The 15,639-nt window shown below is 40.0% G+C and overlaps 1 protein-coding gene across 1 annotated transcript; it reads left to right on the top strand.

The window, feature by feature from the left end:
* Nucleotides 1-512: 512 nt before the first annotated feature.
* On the top strand, nt 513-12,070 carry LOC149278449 (RNA-binding protein 25-like). The gene is made up of 17 exons (XM_089501929.1): nt 513-612; nt 1,118-1,167; nt 1,249-1,416; nt 1,588-1,645; nt 2,186-2,346; nt 2,726-2,918; nt 3,346-3,491; nt 6,362-6,612; nt 6,939-7,131; nt 7,436-7,525; nt 7,616-7,689; nt 7,906-8,056; nt 8,332-8,668; nt 9,178-9,452; nt 9,827-9,925; nt 10,518-10,565; nt 11,978-12,070. Exons 1-17 carry the CDS (start codon nt 513-515, stop codon nt 12,068-12,070), a joined length of 2,487 nt encoding a protein of 828 aa, XP_089358055.1.
* Nucleotides 12,071-15,639: the final 3,569 nt, after the last annotated feature.

Raw genomic sequence — 15,639 nt, 5'->3', positions numbered from 1 at the left:
TATTTTTCATGTGTGGACCGCACACCAGAGATATTTTGGCATATGCGGCATGTATTTGATCAACCATGATTTCGTTTTTTTTCTAGTGTAACCACACACATTCATATACAATCCGTTATTAAGTGTGGATAAAATGCACTAAATAAATTGAGAGAGAAGAAACAACCCCTGAAACACAATTTAATTTCCAGTTGTACCCACTAACCCAACAAAAAAACAAAAGATCAAGGTTCTAAAAGAATGTTTGCATGGGAAACCTCATGTTGTACCTTTTCCCAATTTACATTGTAGATCTGTAGTTTCTTTTACTATATGGGGCAGTCATGTGGTTGTTGTGATAGCCAATCGGTAATTACAGCCAGGACCTGGCAGGGGCACCAGCGAGATGTGCATCTGAGGGCCTCATACTGTTGCAGCGGTGTTATGTAAATGATAGTTTGGAATAATATGCAATAAGTGACTGTACATTCATTTATAACTCATCTCTTTGCATCTACTAGGTTGCACTATAAATGTCTTACCCGCCACATCTGAACCGCCCTCCTATGGGGATTCCAGCTCTCCCCCCAGGGATCCCACCACCTCAGTTCCCAGGCTTTCCTCCTCCCCCTGGTAAGTGCAACATGAAATTATTTTTTAGATCAAGGGTGCTACATACTTTTGTGTAATCCCATACATGTGTTTTCCTTGACTGTATCGGGTGACCATATTTGGTGGACCACGTTGTTTTCCTTTTTTTTTTTTTTTTTTGTTTATACTAAGACTTAAGGAGTAGTGATTTTTTTTTTTTTACTTGGAGTGAAAGGGCTAAGGGGCATTTTTTTTTTTTTTTTTTTTTTTTTTTTTCTTTTTTTTTATGCCAGTGATGTCAATGTTGACATCCCTCATCTACCTATCAATTTCATGGAGATTATTTTTCTCCCTCCCGCTTTTTCTCACATTGTGATCATCAAGCAGGGCTCCAATGCCTTGCATTACTGAGGCTCTCATGTCCTCCAGTTATTTTGACAGAAGTTGTAAAGAGGTACAGTTAAGCCCTAAGGGCACTGAAGGGGTTAAATAAATGTACAGTGATGTTTTGAAAATAGTTCTCATATTAGACCATTTTTCTCCCCAGGGACTCCAATGATTCCTGTACCAATGGGGTTAATGGCTCCCGGACCAACAGTAAGTCCACCTATAGATAGGAGTAATTGACCTGAACGGATTTTTAAAGTCACTTCTAATATGTGTTTTTCATTCTTGAAGGTTTTAGTTCCAACAGTGTCCATGGTTGGAAAGCACCTGGGACCTCGGAAGGACCTTATGGGTCTTAAAAATAAAGAAAATGATGAAAACAGCGGCCCAACAACCACGGTTTTTGTAGGAAACATTTCAGAAAAAGCCTCGGACATGCTCATCAGGCAACTTTTAGCTGTAAGAATATATACAAGGCTTTTCTCAAGCATTCTAATATGCAATGCTCAATTTGGTACATGTATTGCAATAATATTTACATCTACGAGGTCCCTGCACCAGTCTACACAGCCCAAGTTCCTGTTTTGTTTTTTTGTTTTTTTACTAATTACCTCTGGTTTTGTTTTGCAGAAATGTGGCTTGGTCTTAAGCTGGAAGCGAGTGCAGGGGGCATCTGGCAAACTTCAAGGTGTGTAATTAGTAGAATTTTTATTATTTCTAAAACCACATGGCAGCTATTGTCCGCCAGATCAAAAACTGGTACCTACTTGAAATCATCTCCCTATGTTACATGTAAATATTCTTGAAGAGAAAGTGTTTCCGTGTAATGTGCCCAAACATACATACTTCAGCTGCTGACCAAGCATAGTCTGCTGTTTTGGGTTTGTTTTTTTTGTCCAGGTCCTTTTGTAGGTTCTGAAATTTCCAGTCATTTGTTAGATGTTTCATAATGTGGAAAGTAACTACAAAAATTCAAGTGAGCCATGATGAGCTACAATATCTGTATGTTGCAAATTACCCCGGGGTTTCCAGTCTACCTATACACTTGTTTTATGCCGTTATTCTTCCTTAGACATGTCCATGTAGCATAGTGTTTTCATATTTAGTACAAGGTCAAAAGAAACATAACTGTGGCTAGTGGAGTATATGTTTAGCTTTCTAAACCATGATTATCTTGTTTTAAAATGATTCAGTGGCCAGGTTTTCAATCTTTCTTGCTCTTTCTTAGCCTTTGGATTTTGTGAATACAAGGAGCCAGAATCTACCCTGCGCGCCCTGCGCTTACTTCACGATTTACAGATTGGAGAGAAGAAACTCCTCGTTAAAGTTGATGCCAAAACTAAAGCTCAGCTGGATGAGTGGAAGGCAAATAGAAGAGCTTCCAATGGGGTGCGTATTATAAATGGTTACCTTTTTTAGGTTTGCTTGCCAGATAAACCGAATTTACAAGGGAAAGCTAGAGCGTGAAACACTACGTGCCGTAGCCTGTATATATTATAACGTGCACTGAACATGAACTGGACCTCAAGACATTGTAAGTTGTAGCACTTCAGAGAACATCTTATTTGGTGGTGTGCGTGTAATAGTTAGCATTGAAGTATCATGTGCGCCTTCGTACTTAGTACTACGTTTGTAGCTTATCTACTGTGCTTTGACATGTATGTAAACGCGTGTAAATGTTACATAAAAAAAAATGAACGAAAGATTTGAAGAAAAGGTAGGAATTTATTTTTTTTTTTTTTGCTCACTTGATTTGTTTTTTTTTTAGAATGCCAAACCTGATTCAGCTACAGAAGATGAGGATGACCTGGATGAAGAGACAAAGAGACGGGATGGAATCATTAAAGGAGCCATTGAAGTTCTAATAAAGGAATATTCTAGTGAGCTGAATGCTCCATCTTTGGACTCTGATTCTCACCCTAGAAAGAAAAAGAAAGATAAGAAGGAGGAATTGTCAGTAAGTGGAGTTCCTTAATCTTGGGGTTTTTTTCCCTCTCTCAAATAAAAGAAAAAGGAAAAAAAAATCGTCAAAATGACTTAAGTATGTAAGATTGTGTTATGCCTATCCTTGTTAGTTTTAACGTACTCTCAGACTTAAGTTGGTATTGTTACCGTCATCTTTGGAAAGTTTAGTTGAATTCCTTTCTACCGTTTGTATTTAGAGTTGTAGTCGCTGCACTTGAAATAAAGCGTTCGTTTGTTCTTAGTAATAATATTCAGTTTTACTCGCATGCATTATAGAACTAGATTCAGCCAACAAAAGAGTGATATTGCTATTAACCCTTTATGACAAAGCCCCTACATGTACGGGCTCATAATGCATTGTCCTTAATGGGTTTAAGGTCAGCCCGTTGTCCTTAAGGGGTCAAAATGACTCAGATGGGTCAGAGTTTTGGGTTGATTGCGGTTTATGCAACAGTAAATCCATATCAGAAATGATTTTACTGCAGGAGGATATAAATGCAATGGAAATGGAAGAAGACAAGAGGGACTTGATATCCCGTGAAATCAGCAAATTCAGAGACACGCACAAGGTAAATGTTTTTCTTTTGTTTGTTTTTTGTTTTTTTTCCTTTCCCCTGTAAAAGAAAGAACAAGCTTTTTGCAGAACCATGTAGCTGTAACATAATCAGCACTCGACTTTCAGAAGATTGCTAATACAGTCATTGCAGTTGAATGACTCCATACCATACAGACACTACCCTTTTTGGGCCAACCTTTGACTCTGCAGCAGTTGTTGGACATCAAAAAAAAAAAAGGAACCGATCCTAACCATTGACTGGCTGAGGATCATGACACTTGTAGAGCTCTAAAAGCTAGAGAATCAATGGTTGACCCCCCTTGCACACGCACGCACCTAGCTTACATATGTAGTGTTTAGTATTAAACCATTTTAACACAGTCAGTCTACCCTTAATATTCTGTTCTGCAAGAAAGTATTCTAATCTGTAACCCAATTATTTACAAATTTCATTATGCCAGTGACCAATAATTGCTAATTCTCAATGTTTTTCTAAAGATAATCTAGCACTACACAAAGTAGAATCCCTTTATTCACACATGCTTTTTGCAAAGACAAATAGATGAGTGGTTTCCACATGTGCCACAGTTAAGATGCATGGAAGAATTGTAAATTCCCTATAAAGCTAATCTATTCATTGAACCCCACCATTATGATAGAGATCATATGGTGACTAATTCAAGATGAAACTCACAGCTTGGAAAGTTACATGGAATTCAATGTAAGTATGAGCTTCTGTTTTTCTACTATATTTTTCGGACATCCCCTCTGGAAAATATGCAAAGGGGCAACTGGCTTGACTTAAACGATCTACTCAGCGTTCTGTCGCTGTTTTGCGAATGAGTCCCTCTTCTTAATGCAGCCCTCTGGCTTCTGCAGGCTTTGTGATAACATTTCACAGCTTTCTACGCTGGGAATGCATTGTTGGGCAGTTGCGTTGTTGGTCCATAAGGCCACCTATACAGAATTTGTATTGTCGTGAACCAAAAATACCCTTCTTTAAATGCATTCGGAAGCTTTAGACGTCATGGGATGTCGAGATCCGGGTTACTTTAATTTTGTGAAAAGATAATGCACTCCCAAACCTTATTCTACAGCCATCAATTCATGGTTGGTTGTTGTAAGTATCTAAGGGGACGTTTGGCTAGTGGGGCCACTTAAACAGCATGTGTTGCCAGCTATAATTGAAGCTGCATGTCTGATTGTCCCTTTGTGATGATTTGGTTACCTCTGTCTGAGCCGAGAACGATGGACGTCGTGCAAGTGTTCATAGTAATTTGCTAGCAGATGGACAGCAGAGCCAAGTGAACCTTTGCATGTTTAGGTAGGACTTTCTAAAATAACACTGCGGCCTTCTTCTGGCTGTCAGGGCATCAGCGTTGTAGGGGGTGTCCATTTACAGCACTGACGACTCTGAATATGGTAAGGTAAGATTTTCACTTCTCTCTCACCTTCTTTTGTCTCCTCTCCCTTCTGTTCCCATTGTCTATTCTTTTTATTTGCTATCACCCACTCTATCAAAGTGCTAAAATCTCCGTGTAAAAAAAACCCAGTAATTTCATTTGAACTTAATATAAGTTTAATTCAAGTTCCCGTACGCCCGGCGGAGGAGCATTTCTGCAATTACTAACGTTCCAAAGTGTCCCGTTCTAGTTTAATATTTTGGACCCTCACATGAAACTTGGAGCATAATGTAAGTATTTTTATGCTAGCGATCATACACATTTATAACCGTTGAGGCGAGGTAAGTTAAACGTTTGCCCAAATAGTGCACCTCCTCCATCCTGAACAACAAAAACTTGTATGAAGCACTTTGTCCTTGAAACATGCCTTCTCTTCTGCTTTTCCTTTCCGTGGTCTCTGTGTACCAACGCTAAGTCACTTTGCTAAAACCCTCTTGCGTTTTTGCTTACATACCTGCCCTGTGCAATTCCTCTTAAATCCCACTATATCACCTCTGTGACCTCTCCTCCCCGAAACTGGGTGCAGTTGCCAGGTAAGATGGATTTTAAAGATCTATTTCTTTCAATGTAATAATTACACTGTATTTACTGCTGCAGTTGACTTCTTGTTTTTATTTCAGTGGTTTGTAGCAATGATAGTGAGGGTATTACTTAATCTTTCTCGTCTGTATGTGACCAAGTATATACCGTGTGCTACTTGGGCCTAACATGGTGTTGTTTGTCTTTGAACGATGTACTTGCTCTTCCTCCCAGAATCATAGCATGTAGGCAAAGTTAATCCAGTGTTGGCGGTCCATGTCGTAGCACAACATCTGTAAGTTAATTCGAAACAATTGGTAACAAGGATGGATATATGATCTGTGGCTGTTTTATTTCCAGTGTGTTCAAGGTACTCTGGGCGTAGACACCTTTTTCTCTTTGTATTCAATCGATATATTAAGCCTTTGCAGTGGAGTAAATTGATATCCCTAAATTCTACGTCTCAAGTGATTTCCAACCTTTATGAAAATATAAGTGTTATCCCCCACCCCCCCATGAGCAAACGTTGCCTGTTTTCACGATCGTTGTATCCATTTAGCATAGTAATTGGCTTCTCGTTTTATTGATATTCACCAAAAATATTCTTTCAAAGTTTGACCTTATTTGAAGAAATCTCAGGCTATGATGGAAATTATACTATAGGAAGATTTTGCCCTCTACTGGATCAACACTGCCCCCCAGATACAAAGTGCTCTTGTTAGGTTTGGCCATTTCAGATATTATGGTTGGAGATTGCTGATCTTCTGTAGCTATATACTTCTTGCACGCAATCTAGTCTTGTGCCTTTTAATTGTATTGTTTTGCGAGACTCAATGAAAAATTTGTTACACGTGCTTTGGTATTAACGTGATTATCCTGTTGGTTTTTTTTTTTATTTTAGAAACTTGAAGAGGAAAAGGGCAAAAAGGAAAAGGAGAGACAAGAAATAGAGAAGGAACGCAGAGAACGAGAGAGGGAGCGTGAGCGGGAAAGGCGAGAGAGGGAGCGGGAAAGGGAAAAGGAGCGTGAAAAGGAGAAGGAGAGAGAACGTGACCGGACCAAAGACCGAGACAGGGATAGAGACAGAGATCGAGATCGTGATAAGGAACGTGAGCGTGTGAGAGACCACAGTAAGGACCGCAGTCGATCAAGGTAAGGCTATCTAAGTGTTTGTATCGTAGACAGGTCTTTAAAATCAAATGTCATTTAAATCTTTGGTTACAGCCAGAAAAATAATCCCTAAATTTAGGGATTATCATCTGGGTATGTAGAACCCTTAGCCTGGTAACTTTTATAGTTTAATGCCTTTCACAAATGTGTGGTTTTCTACTTTAAATTATTAAATCTTTCTGTCACGGCTCAGCATGGCTTCTGGGGCTCGGGTGAGGAGTAGCTGGATAGCTGTCCAATTTACAATTCCTGTGAAACCCTCCTGTTTTTGTTTTCCCTCTCTCAAATACACTTTTTTTTCTTCTCAGAGAGAAAAGCAGGGACCGTGACAGAGAAAGGGAGCGGGAGAGAGAGCGTGAAAGAGAGAGAGAGCGGGACAGAGAAAGGGAAAGAGATAGGGATAAAGACAAGAAAAGAGAGCGAGAAGAAGATGAGGAGGAAGCATATGAGAGACGGAAGCTGGAAAGAAAACTGCGAGAAAAAGAAGCTGCGTATCAAGAGGTATTCTTTGTTTTATGCTACATTAAAGATGCTACCTGGGTGTGTCTGAGTGGAAAATGGTTCATTTTTCTTTACATAGAGAAACCCCCCCCCCTTTGTTAAAAACTGAAAGGGACGCTCCAGCTCATATGCACCTTAATGTGGCGTGATCACTTTAATTTATTTTATTTTGGGAATCGTATAACTTCCTTAAAAACATGCCCGCCTATGCTGTACCACGTAAATGAAATGTTTAAACTATAAGAAGATGTTGCCGTTTGGTTTGAATCCTACATGTACACATGATGTATTTGTTCTGCTTTAGCGTTTAAAGAACTGGGAGATTAGAGAACGTAAGAAAGCCCGGGAATATGAGAAGGATACAGAGCGGGAAGAGGAAAAACGCAGAGATATGGTTTGTATATATCTTTTATTTAAAGAGCACAGATTCTAGGCTTCTCCTTGTTTTGTGTTTACAGCCATTCAATATTAACTTTTTCCTCAGGCTAAAGAAGCCAAAAGATTGAAAGAATTTTTGGAAGACTATGATGATGACAGAGACGATCCCAAGTATTACAGGTAAAGGCTTTTGTGGTACAATAGCTGTGTGTTGCCTCTACCTCCCCCATCCTCAGTGAAACGTGGTAGTGAAAACAAATGCTTCCTCTTGTACCCTTTATTTTTTACTCGATATAATCCATAATAAAATCATTCAAAGCCATTGGCGCTGCAGGGTTTGATCGTGTGATTGTATTAATAGCGGTGCGCTCTTTCAAATGAATATTTTTCTTGCAGAGGCAGTGCGCTACAGAAAAGGTTAAGGGACCGCGAAAAAGAAATAGAAGCGGATGAACGAGACCGCAAACGAGAGAAGGAAGAGCTAGAGGAAATTAGACAGCGTTTGTTAGCAGAAGGTCATCCTGATCCAGACGCAGAGCTCCAGAGAGTACGTTTTTTTCCCCCAGAGTATCAGTCGGGCATAATTGTGAACGTTTTTTTTTTGTTTTGTTTTTGCAATTCTGTGTAATAATTCTTATTAGGTAACTGTCTTCTTCCACCACAGAGCACTGTGAAAATTGAACTCTTTGCACAACTGCTAAGTCTTTGAGTTTGTTGAATTAAAAATATAAAATACCTCAATCCATTTTGGGAAAAAATAGTCATTCTACGTTTATTTTTTATTAAATCTCTTTGCATGACATTGTTTAATCCTCACTGCAGATGGAGCAAGAAGCAGAGAGACGTCGCCAACCACCACAAATAAGGCAACAGCCTGAATCTGAGGATGAGGAGGAGGAGAAACCAGTCAGGGAGGAGAAAGCAGAGGAGCCCGTAGAGGAGGAGCAGGAGGAGGAAGAGCCAGAGCCAAAGCCCTGTCTTAAACCAACCATGAGGCCTATCAGCTCTGCCCCATCTGTCTCGTCTGCTAGTGGCAATGCCACCCCTAACTCTCCTGGTGAAGAGTCCCCATGTGGTATTATCATCCCTCACGAAAACTCCCCAGAACAACTGCCTCAGGAGGAGTTTAGACCTAAAATAGGACTTAGCCTAAAATTAGGTGAGTCTAAATGTTTGGCAACTTCAAATGCATTGAGGCTGCTTTCGCTTATCAAGTAGCGAGGTAATTCTGAAACGTTAACTGCAGCGATAGCGGAGTAGTTTTATCGCTACAGGAAATCAGGGCATGTAATAGATGCGCGTGCCTTGTAAGTTAATTGCATTGGTATGTATCTAGCCGTTCTCTTCAAATTCCTGTATGAAGCCAGTAGCCAGTAGCCAGGTTTCTCCAGATATTGTTAATGTAGTGCCAGTTATGTTTTCCCTTTTTACTTCTGAATAAAATACACAAAAAAGTACCTCCGCAGAACCACGCTGATGTAGTTCTTTTACGTATGACATAAAATTTAAATGAAGTATTAAATTAATTGCTGCGTAAATTGTTGGTGCTATATCAATAAAAGATAATACATTTCTTGTTGCTTTATAGTAGTAACTATTTATCGTAACTGACTTTTGACATTTTATAATAGTTGAAGGACTTATTTTTCACTTTCCATTATGACCCAGGCGCTTCCAGTAGCCCAAGCCAGCCGAACGCCGCGAAAAGAAAGAAGCTTCCGGTCGATAGTGTTTTTAATAAGTTTGATGACGAAGATAGTGATGAAGTGCCCCGGAAAAGGAAGCTGGTCCCATTGGATTATGGGGATGATGATAAAGGCGCAGCCAAAAATAACGTGAACACAGAAGAGAAGCGCAAACATATCAAAAGCCTTATCGAGAAAATCCCCACGGCCAAGCCAGAGCTGTTTGCTTATCCTTTGGACTGGTCAATTGTGGACACTGTGAGTCCCGTTTAGACACACACACACACACACACACACACACTTTTATTTTATCAAACTATAAAATGTATTGGTCTGACCTTCCAAATCAGTGCAGTATTCTATTCCATGTACAAAACCAAATATACCGATGCACTTCTGACCTAAGAAAATACTGTATGCTGTTGCAGTGCATTCAACCTTTTTGTAAGATGTTAAAGATACGATGGTGCTACTGAAGGTAGGTTCTGCCTCTGCTGCATGAAGCAGTGTTCATCCATCTGCCACTGAAAGGGTTAAATATATTTACACACAACTATCTGTATTTTCTGTGTTTTTTGATACTTCTTGGCTATATTATATTAATATACATGTAAATATTCTTTCCCCCCCAGACATTAATGGAGCGAAGAATAAGGCCATGGATAAACAAGAAAATTATAGAATACATAGGTGAAGAAGAAGCAACGTTAGTGGATTTTGTCTGTTCCAAGGTGAGTGCATGTTTTAAAATATGTACAACAGAAGTATTTGTAGTCACACATGCTTGTTTAAAGGTTTTTTTTTTGTGCAAATATAACATTAAAAATGGATTTTCTAAATACTATATTTCTGTTTTTAAAGTGTTTAGATAATACTATATTTTTCAGCTGCACATTTGTCATAGGTTATGCATTCTAGCTCTGTAATCATAGTGAGGAAATAATTAAGCAGGGTTTCAATAGCACTGCCACGAAGAATCGGCTCATGTTTGAGCAGTGGAAGTCACACAAAATATCACTTAACTGTCTACAATGGCAGCCTCCTTCTGTATACCCGACTGTATTAAAGATCAAATCGAGATTCTCCAGTGGACTTCCCACTTAAAATACACCGACCAGCCGTAACATTATGACCACTGGCAGGTGAAGTGAATAAAGTTGATAATCATGGCATCTGTCAGTGGTTGGGATATATTAGGCAGCAAGTGAACATTTTGTCCTCAAAGTTGATGCGTTAGAAGCAGGAAAAATGGGAAAGCGTAAGGATCTGTTTTATTATGTAGAATTTCTATGTTGATATTTGACCTTTTATTGTCTACTCTAGGTAATGGCACACAGTTCGCCTCAAAGCATACTTGATGACGTTGCTATGGTAAGCGTTAAACTTTCTATATTACTGCACAGAAAATTGTTAAATGTACATGTAATACAGATATATGCCACTGTGCCCCTGATATGCCAACCCCCCCGCTCTACCCCCCAGTGCTCCAGACTCCTTGGTGTCTAGTAGGGACAGCCGGTGAACATCTGTGCGATACGCGTAGACAACCTCTGCTGCTGGATGGCACTTTCGCTGGAACTTCTATGACTTAGCACCGGAAGGTCATGTGACACTGGTGCTCCACCATAGAAGCCCCAGTGGAAGTACCGGCAGTAGCGGAGGTAGTCTGCACGTATGGCACAGACACAGCGGGGGATCCTCCTCTGTGGCAGCCGGCGAACGTTGCGCAATGCGTGCAAACAACCTCCACTGTCCTGACTGATACTTCCGCCGGGGCTTCTATGGTGGAGCACTGGAAGGTCGTGTCACGCTGGTGCTCCATCATAGAAGCCCCTGCAGAAGTGGAGGACCGTAGCAGAGGATGTCTGCGCGCATCGCACAGACGCCCGCTGGCTGTCAGAGAGGTTGATCCGGGTCCCCTGCAGCGCTGCGGGGGATCTGGTTCTTAGTGTTATGCACTATTGTAAAACAAAGGGTATTTTCAGAGCATCTTATATGCCGTAAAATTTATTCAACTAATCGATAACGAAATTCGTTGCTAACTATTTTCATTATCGATTAGTTGTTGCAGCCCTACTAATTTTAGGACTTGCTTACAAAAAATACGCTTTAATGATGACATCAGTGGGGAATTTTTACATGTCACTACATTTTCTTTTCTATATATATATATTTCTTTTACTGATCGCATTATTAGTAAGCTGGGCTCTATTGACTTGTAGGATTGAATGCAAGACCTGTGTTCAACCTGCGGGGGGGTGTCGGCGGAGTTCTCAGGAGGGTCTGGAGACCCCCTTGGAAACCTGTTTATTTTTTTTAAGGGTGCCACCATCTTGCTAGTGGCAAAATCTCTTGTAGCGGCGCTGGGAACTGCTCACCTATGTTCTTTTAAATCAAGTGTCCATTACCATATTATACATGGTGAATGTTGATGTCTAGCTGAGGGGCCACACGGGGCCCCTTCTGCAGATCTGTGTTGATGAATGCCTTGACGTCAAAACATCACAGCAACACCATTTGGGAGAAGAAATCGATCGTAGACCTTTCAAAGTCATGAGGTACCAGGCACGGGATGTTTTTCTGTGACTTACCTGGCTTCGTTGTTGTCAAGAGGTTAAGGAAGAGCAAGAACTATTTAGGGCACCTCCATATTCTCAAGGACGTGCAAGGCAAATGTGGTTTGTCATGACATCGTTACCAAGCCCTGTTTAATTCACGTTTGATGTACATTTTTGAATGTTCAAAATACTGTGGTAAGATATATTTTACTGCTCTTATTTCAGGTGCTGGATGAAGAAGCAGAAGTCTTTATAGTGAAAATGTGGCGGTTACTAATATATGAAACAGAAGCAAAGAAGATTGGTCTTGTGAAGTAAATGTTAACACAATGGCATTATTTAACAATTGAATTGTGTAATTAAAGGGGAAGTATCACTTACGTTAGCCAGTTAGCCCTTTTGGCACATGCACAAATAGTTATCCCATTTGTTGGAGTAGCGTTTTTGGAAAGATTAGATTTCCTGACATTGTGCATTTTGCCAATTTTTTTTAGGTAGTAATAAGAATTATTTTATATTGTCTTTAATAAAGGGACAATGGATAACCGCTGGTTTCCATAACATTGGTAATGTCTAATGATTTAACATAGTCTGATATACCATGTGTAAATGTCTCTTTGGAGGTAAGATGGTTTGAAGGGTCTTAAAGGGAAAATACACAATGTCCTAGAAACTCCATGTGTTTGGAAAAAGAGATATAGATATATATTTACTCCAACATATGGGATTATTATTTAATAAGTGATTCTTTCTCTTTAATGCTTTGTTGTGGAAAAGGGTCATGATTGAGAGCTGTTAAGATTTTAAAGGTTTGTCAAGATCTGTATTTTTTATGTAGAAATGTTTGTATTAATTTTTTTTCTCTCTCCTTCCCCCCAGTTCATCTGATCTGTAGATCTCTCACAATTAAGCCTCTAATGCATCACCACACCTGTCCACAAAATAACCCAGTGCCCCAACTGGTTTATTAAACTGAAGCTACTGTACAATGGCCAATTGTTTTGCCCACACATGCTCCTATGTATATATATTAAAATCAAAACTTTTTTTGCAATCTGTTTGCATTTAATGTTAAGTATTGATTGTAAATTAAATTGTATGTCTGCATGCATGTAGGGGACTGTTTGTGTGTGTGTTTGTGTGCGCGTGCACATGCGATATAATTACAAAGCTTGGTCTTTAATGTATGTTTTTGCATTCTAAAGCAGATGCTAGGTTACTAGGAAGCAACAGTTACAAGAAAATGTCTAGTACCTCAGTGGATATTATACATTAGTAGGAATTGTGATGCAGCACATGTAGTTGATGCACAGTACAAACCCTAATGATATTAATCAAGTTATAATTGCACTTTCCAGAAAGGCACATAATATATAAGTGGTATCATAGAAAAACCTGCAGAACTGGCATGGTTATGAGGGCACTGAAAAGATGAGTTGGGTAGGCTTCCTCTAGATGGTCCATAAGGGAGCAGTTTCTTACCAGGATGTGGTTTAGCCTGCAGCAGTTTTAGATGAAAACGTGCTCACTCCACATCAGGCAATTCATGGTTAAACCACAGAGCTGTTTTCTCAGCACATTAGGTGCCACGCATATTTAATGGCACCCTCTGTATTCTTGGAAAGAGTACATAATACACAGTAGTAAGATATGGACTAGAGGACTGCATTGGGAGTCTTTCTTTGCGGGCGGTCTTTCTGGGGCTGCGGGCGGTCAGGCACTGTACCTGCGGGTCCCGGGCAGTCCCGTAAGGATGCCTTCTCGCTGCTCCATTACAGTGTCTCCTATCTTGCTCCGCCCATGAACAAGGTGGAGTCACGTGATGTGACATCACTTCCTGTGACTCCGCCTTGTTCCTGGGCGGAGCAAGAGAAGAGACGCTGTGAGGGAACAACTCGAGGGCAGCCTTGCGGGACTGCGTGGGAAATCAGGTAAGGAGGCGGGCGTGATTGGCCACAAATGTGGCGGGAGCGGGATTCAAAACAGCCGGAGCTGGCGGGATTCAAAAAGCAGTCCCGCGCAGGGCTCTAATATGGACTGCCATAAGTAAAAGGCGGTATCCTCCACTATGCACCGTGGGCACTATTTACACTATATGACCAAAAGTGCAGACACCAGGCCATACCACATCACTCTAGCCAGTGACTGGCATTGTTTATAGTGCCTTTTAGCTTATGTGCAGCTACTCTGCCATGGAAACCAATTTTGTGAACCTCCAAACAGTGCTGATGTTGCTTCCAGAGGCAGATTGGAACTTGATAGTGAGAGATGCTACAATGTTTATGTGCTTCAGCAGCTCTGCTCTTTGTGGCTAGGCTATTGTTACTGTATCACTTGGCAATAAAAACACATTTATAGTGCACTGGGGCAGAACTAACATGGCAGAAATTATTGACTTGTGGCATCCGATGACAGTGCCATGTTTAAAGTCGGTGAGCTATTTAATAGGACTTCCTTGTGCTGGTTGGTCAGTCTGTTTGTCACATTAGTCCATAAAGTTTATGGGGCAGTGAAACAAGATGATCCAGTAATAAGGTGAAACAAATCCATCAAATTCAACCATGCAGTTGACCTAAAAAAAAAAAAAAAAGCAAAAAACCCACACTGAAACATTCCCAATTCTGCTTCACAAGAGATGATTCTTGATTCCAAACTGGCGATTAAATGTATCTCTCGATCAACAAGATAAATTTGTGTCATTAACATTAATGTCACTATATTCTGCTTTGATAAAAAAAAAATTAACATTCAGGCAATTTTTAACCCCTTGATGACAATTGACGGTCCTGGCAGGTCGGACACTAACATCCAGTTAGCGACAATTGACGTGCCAGGACCGTCATAGCTTTAAATAGGTACAGAAAGTGATCAAAGCATTATAGCAACACCAAGATTGGCAAAGTGTCTACTTTTAAAAAAAATTATCATTTGAAGGGTTAAATTGAATTGACCAAGTTCAACAATGTCCCAGTTAACAGAGGGGAAGGATGACCATGTTTAATTTCCAATTTGAAAAATCCACAAGTCCAAAATGTGGGGTATCACTTTACTAGGGAGATGCTGCTGAACACATATTGGTGACAATGACATATCAGGAGCAGTCCATTCATACCTGAAGTACAATGTGTGTGGGGAAAAAGACTACCACAAGGTTTGACAAAAACTGGTGGTAGAATTAGTGCATGGAAAGAGTTAAAAATACTAGCATTTGAAATACACTGGGTAGTCTAGTCTTAAAAAATATATGGTTTGATGGGGTAAATTGCATTAGCCAGCTTCAAAGATACCTGAAATGGCACATGAGGACAGAATTACCAGATTTGGAAAAAATGGTTTTGAAATAGCAAAACGCTACCTGTACTTATTGCCCCGTAACGTGCAGAAAAAAAAACATAAAAACATTGGGTATTTCTAACCCAGGACAGTAAAAGTCCGAAAAAGTCCCTTTTTCTAAATGTTTCACCATATTTTATACATTTTTGTTATAGTAAATAATATGATACAATCAAAATAATGGCATCTAAAGAAAGTCCTTCTTGTCCTGCAAAAAACAATGTAGAACTTGTGTGGGTTCAGTAAACGGGAAAGAAGAAAATTACAACTAAACACAAGCAGAAGTGTAAAAAAAGCCATTGTCACGAAGGGTACAAAAAATAAAATCGGTCTTTGTCATGAGGGGGTTAAAGGCATCGGGTAACCTATATAGGGAGTAAATTCTGGTTTGGGGATTATCGAGTAAGGGAAGGAGTAGCCAATACTAGCAGATTTCTCCAGCTCAGCCCTGCACAATGCATAATTCAGAAGGCAAAATAAGGTGGTCGCCCTGGGTAGGTATAGAGACACCCAGCAGAATTCCATGACCGTGCAGAGGGTGCAAGCTTCATTGA

The sequence above is a fragment of the Sceloporus occidentalis genome, unplaced genomic scaffold (assembly GCF_023333645.1).
Source record: "Sceloporus occidentalis isolate IW3139 unplaced genomic scaffold, rSceOcc1.0.p SCAF_188, whole genome shotgun sequence".
NCBI classification, from domain to species: Eukaryota; Metazoa; Chordata; class Lepidosauria; order Squamata; family Phrynosomatidae; genus Sceloporus; species Sceloporus occidentalis.
This window is presented reverse-complemented; position numbering and strand designations above follow the sequence as displayed.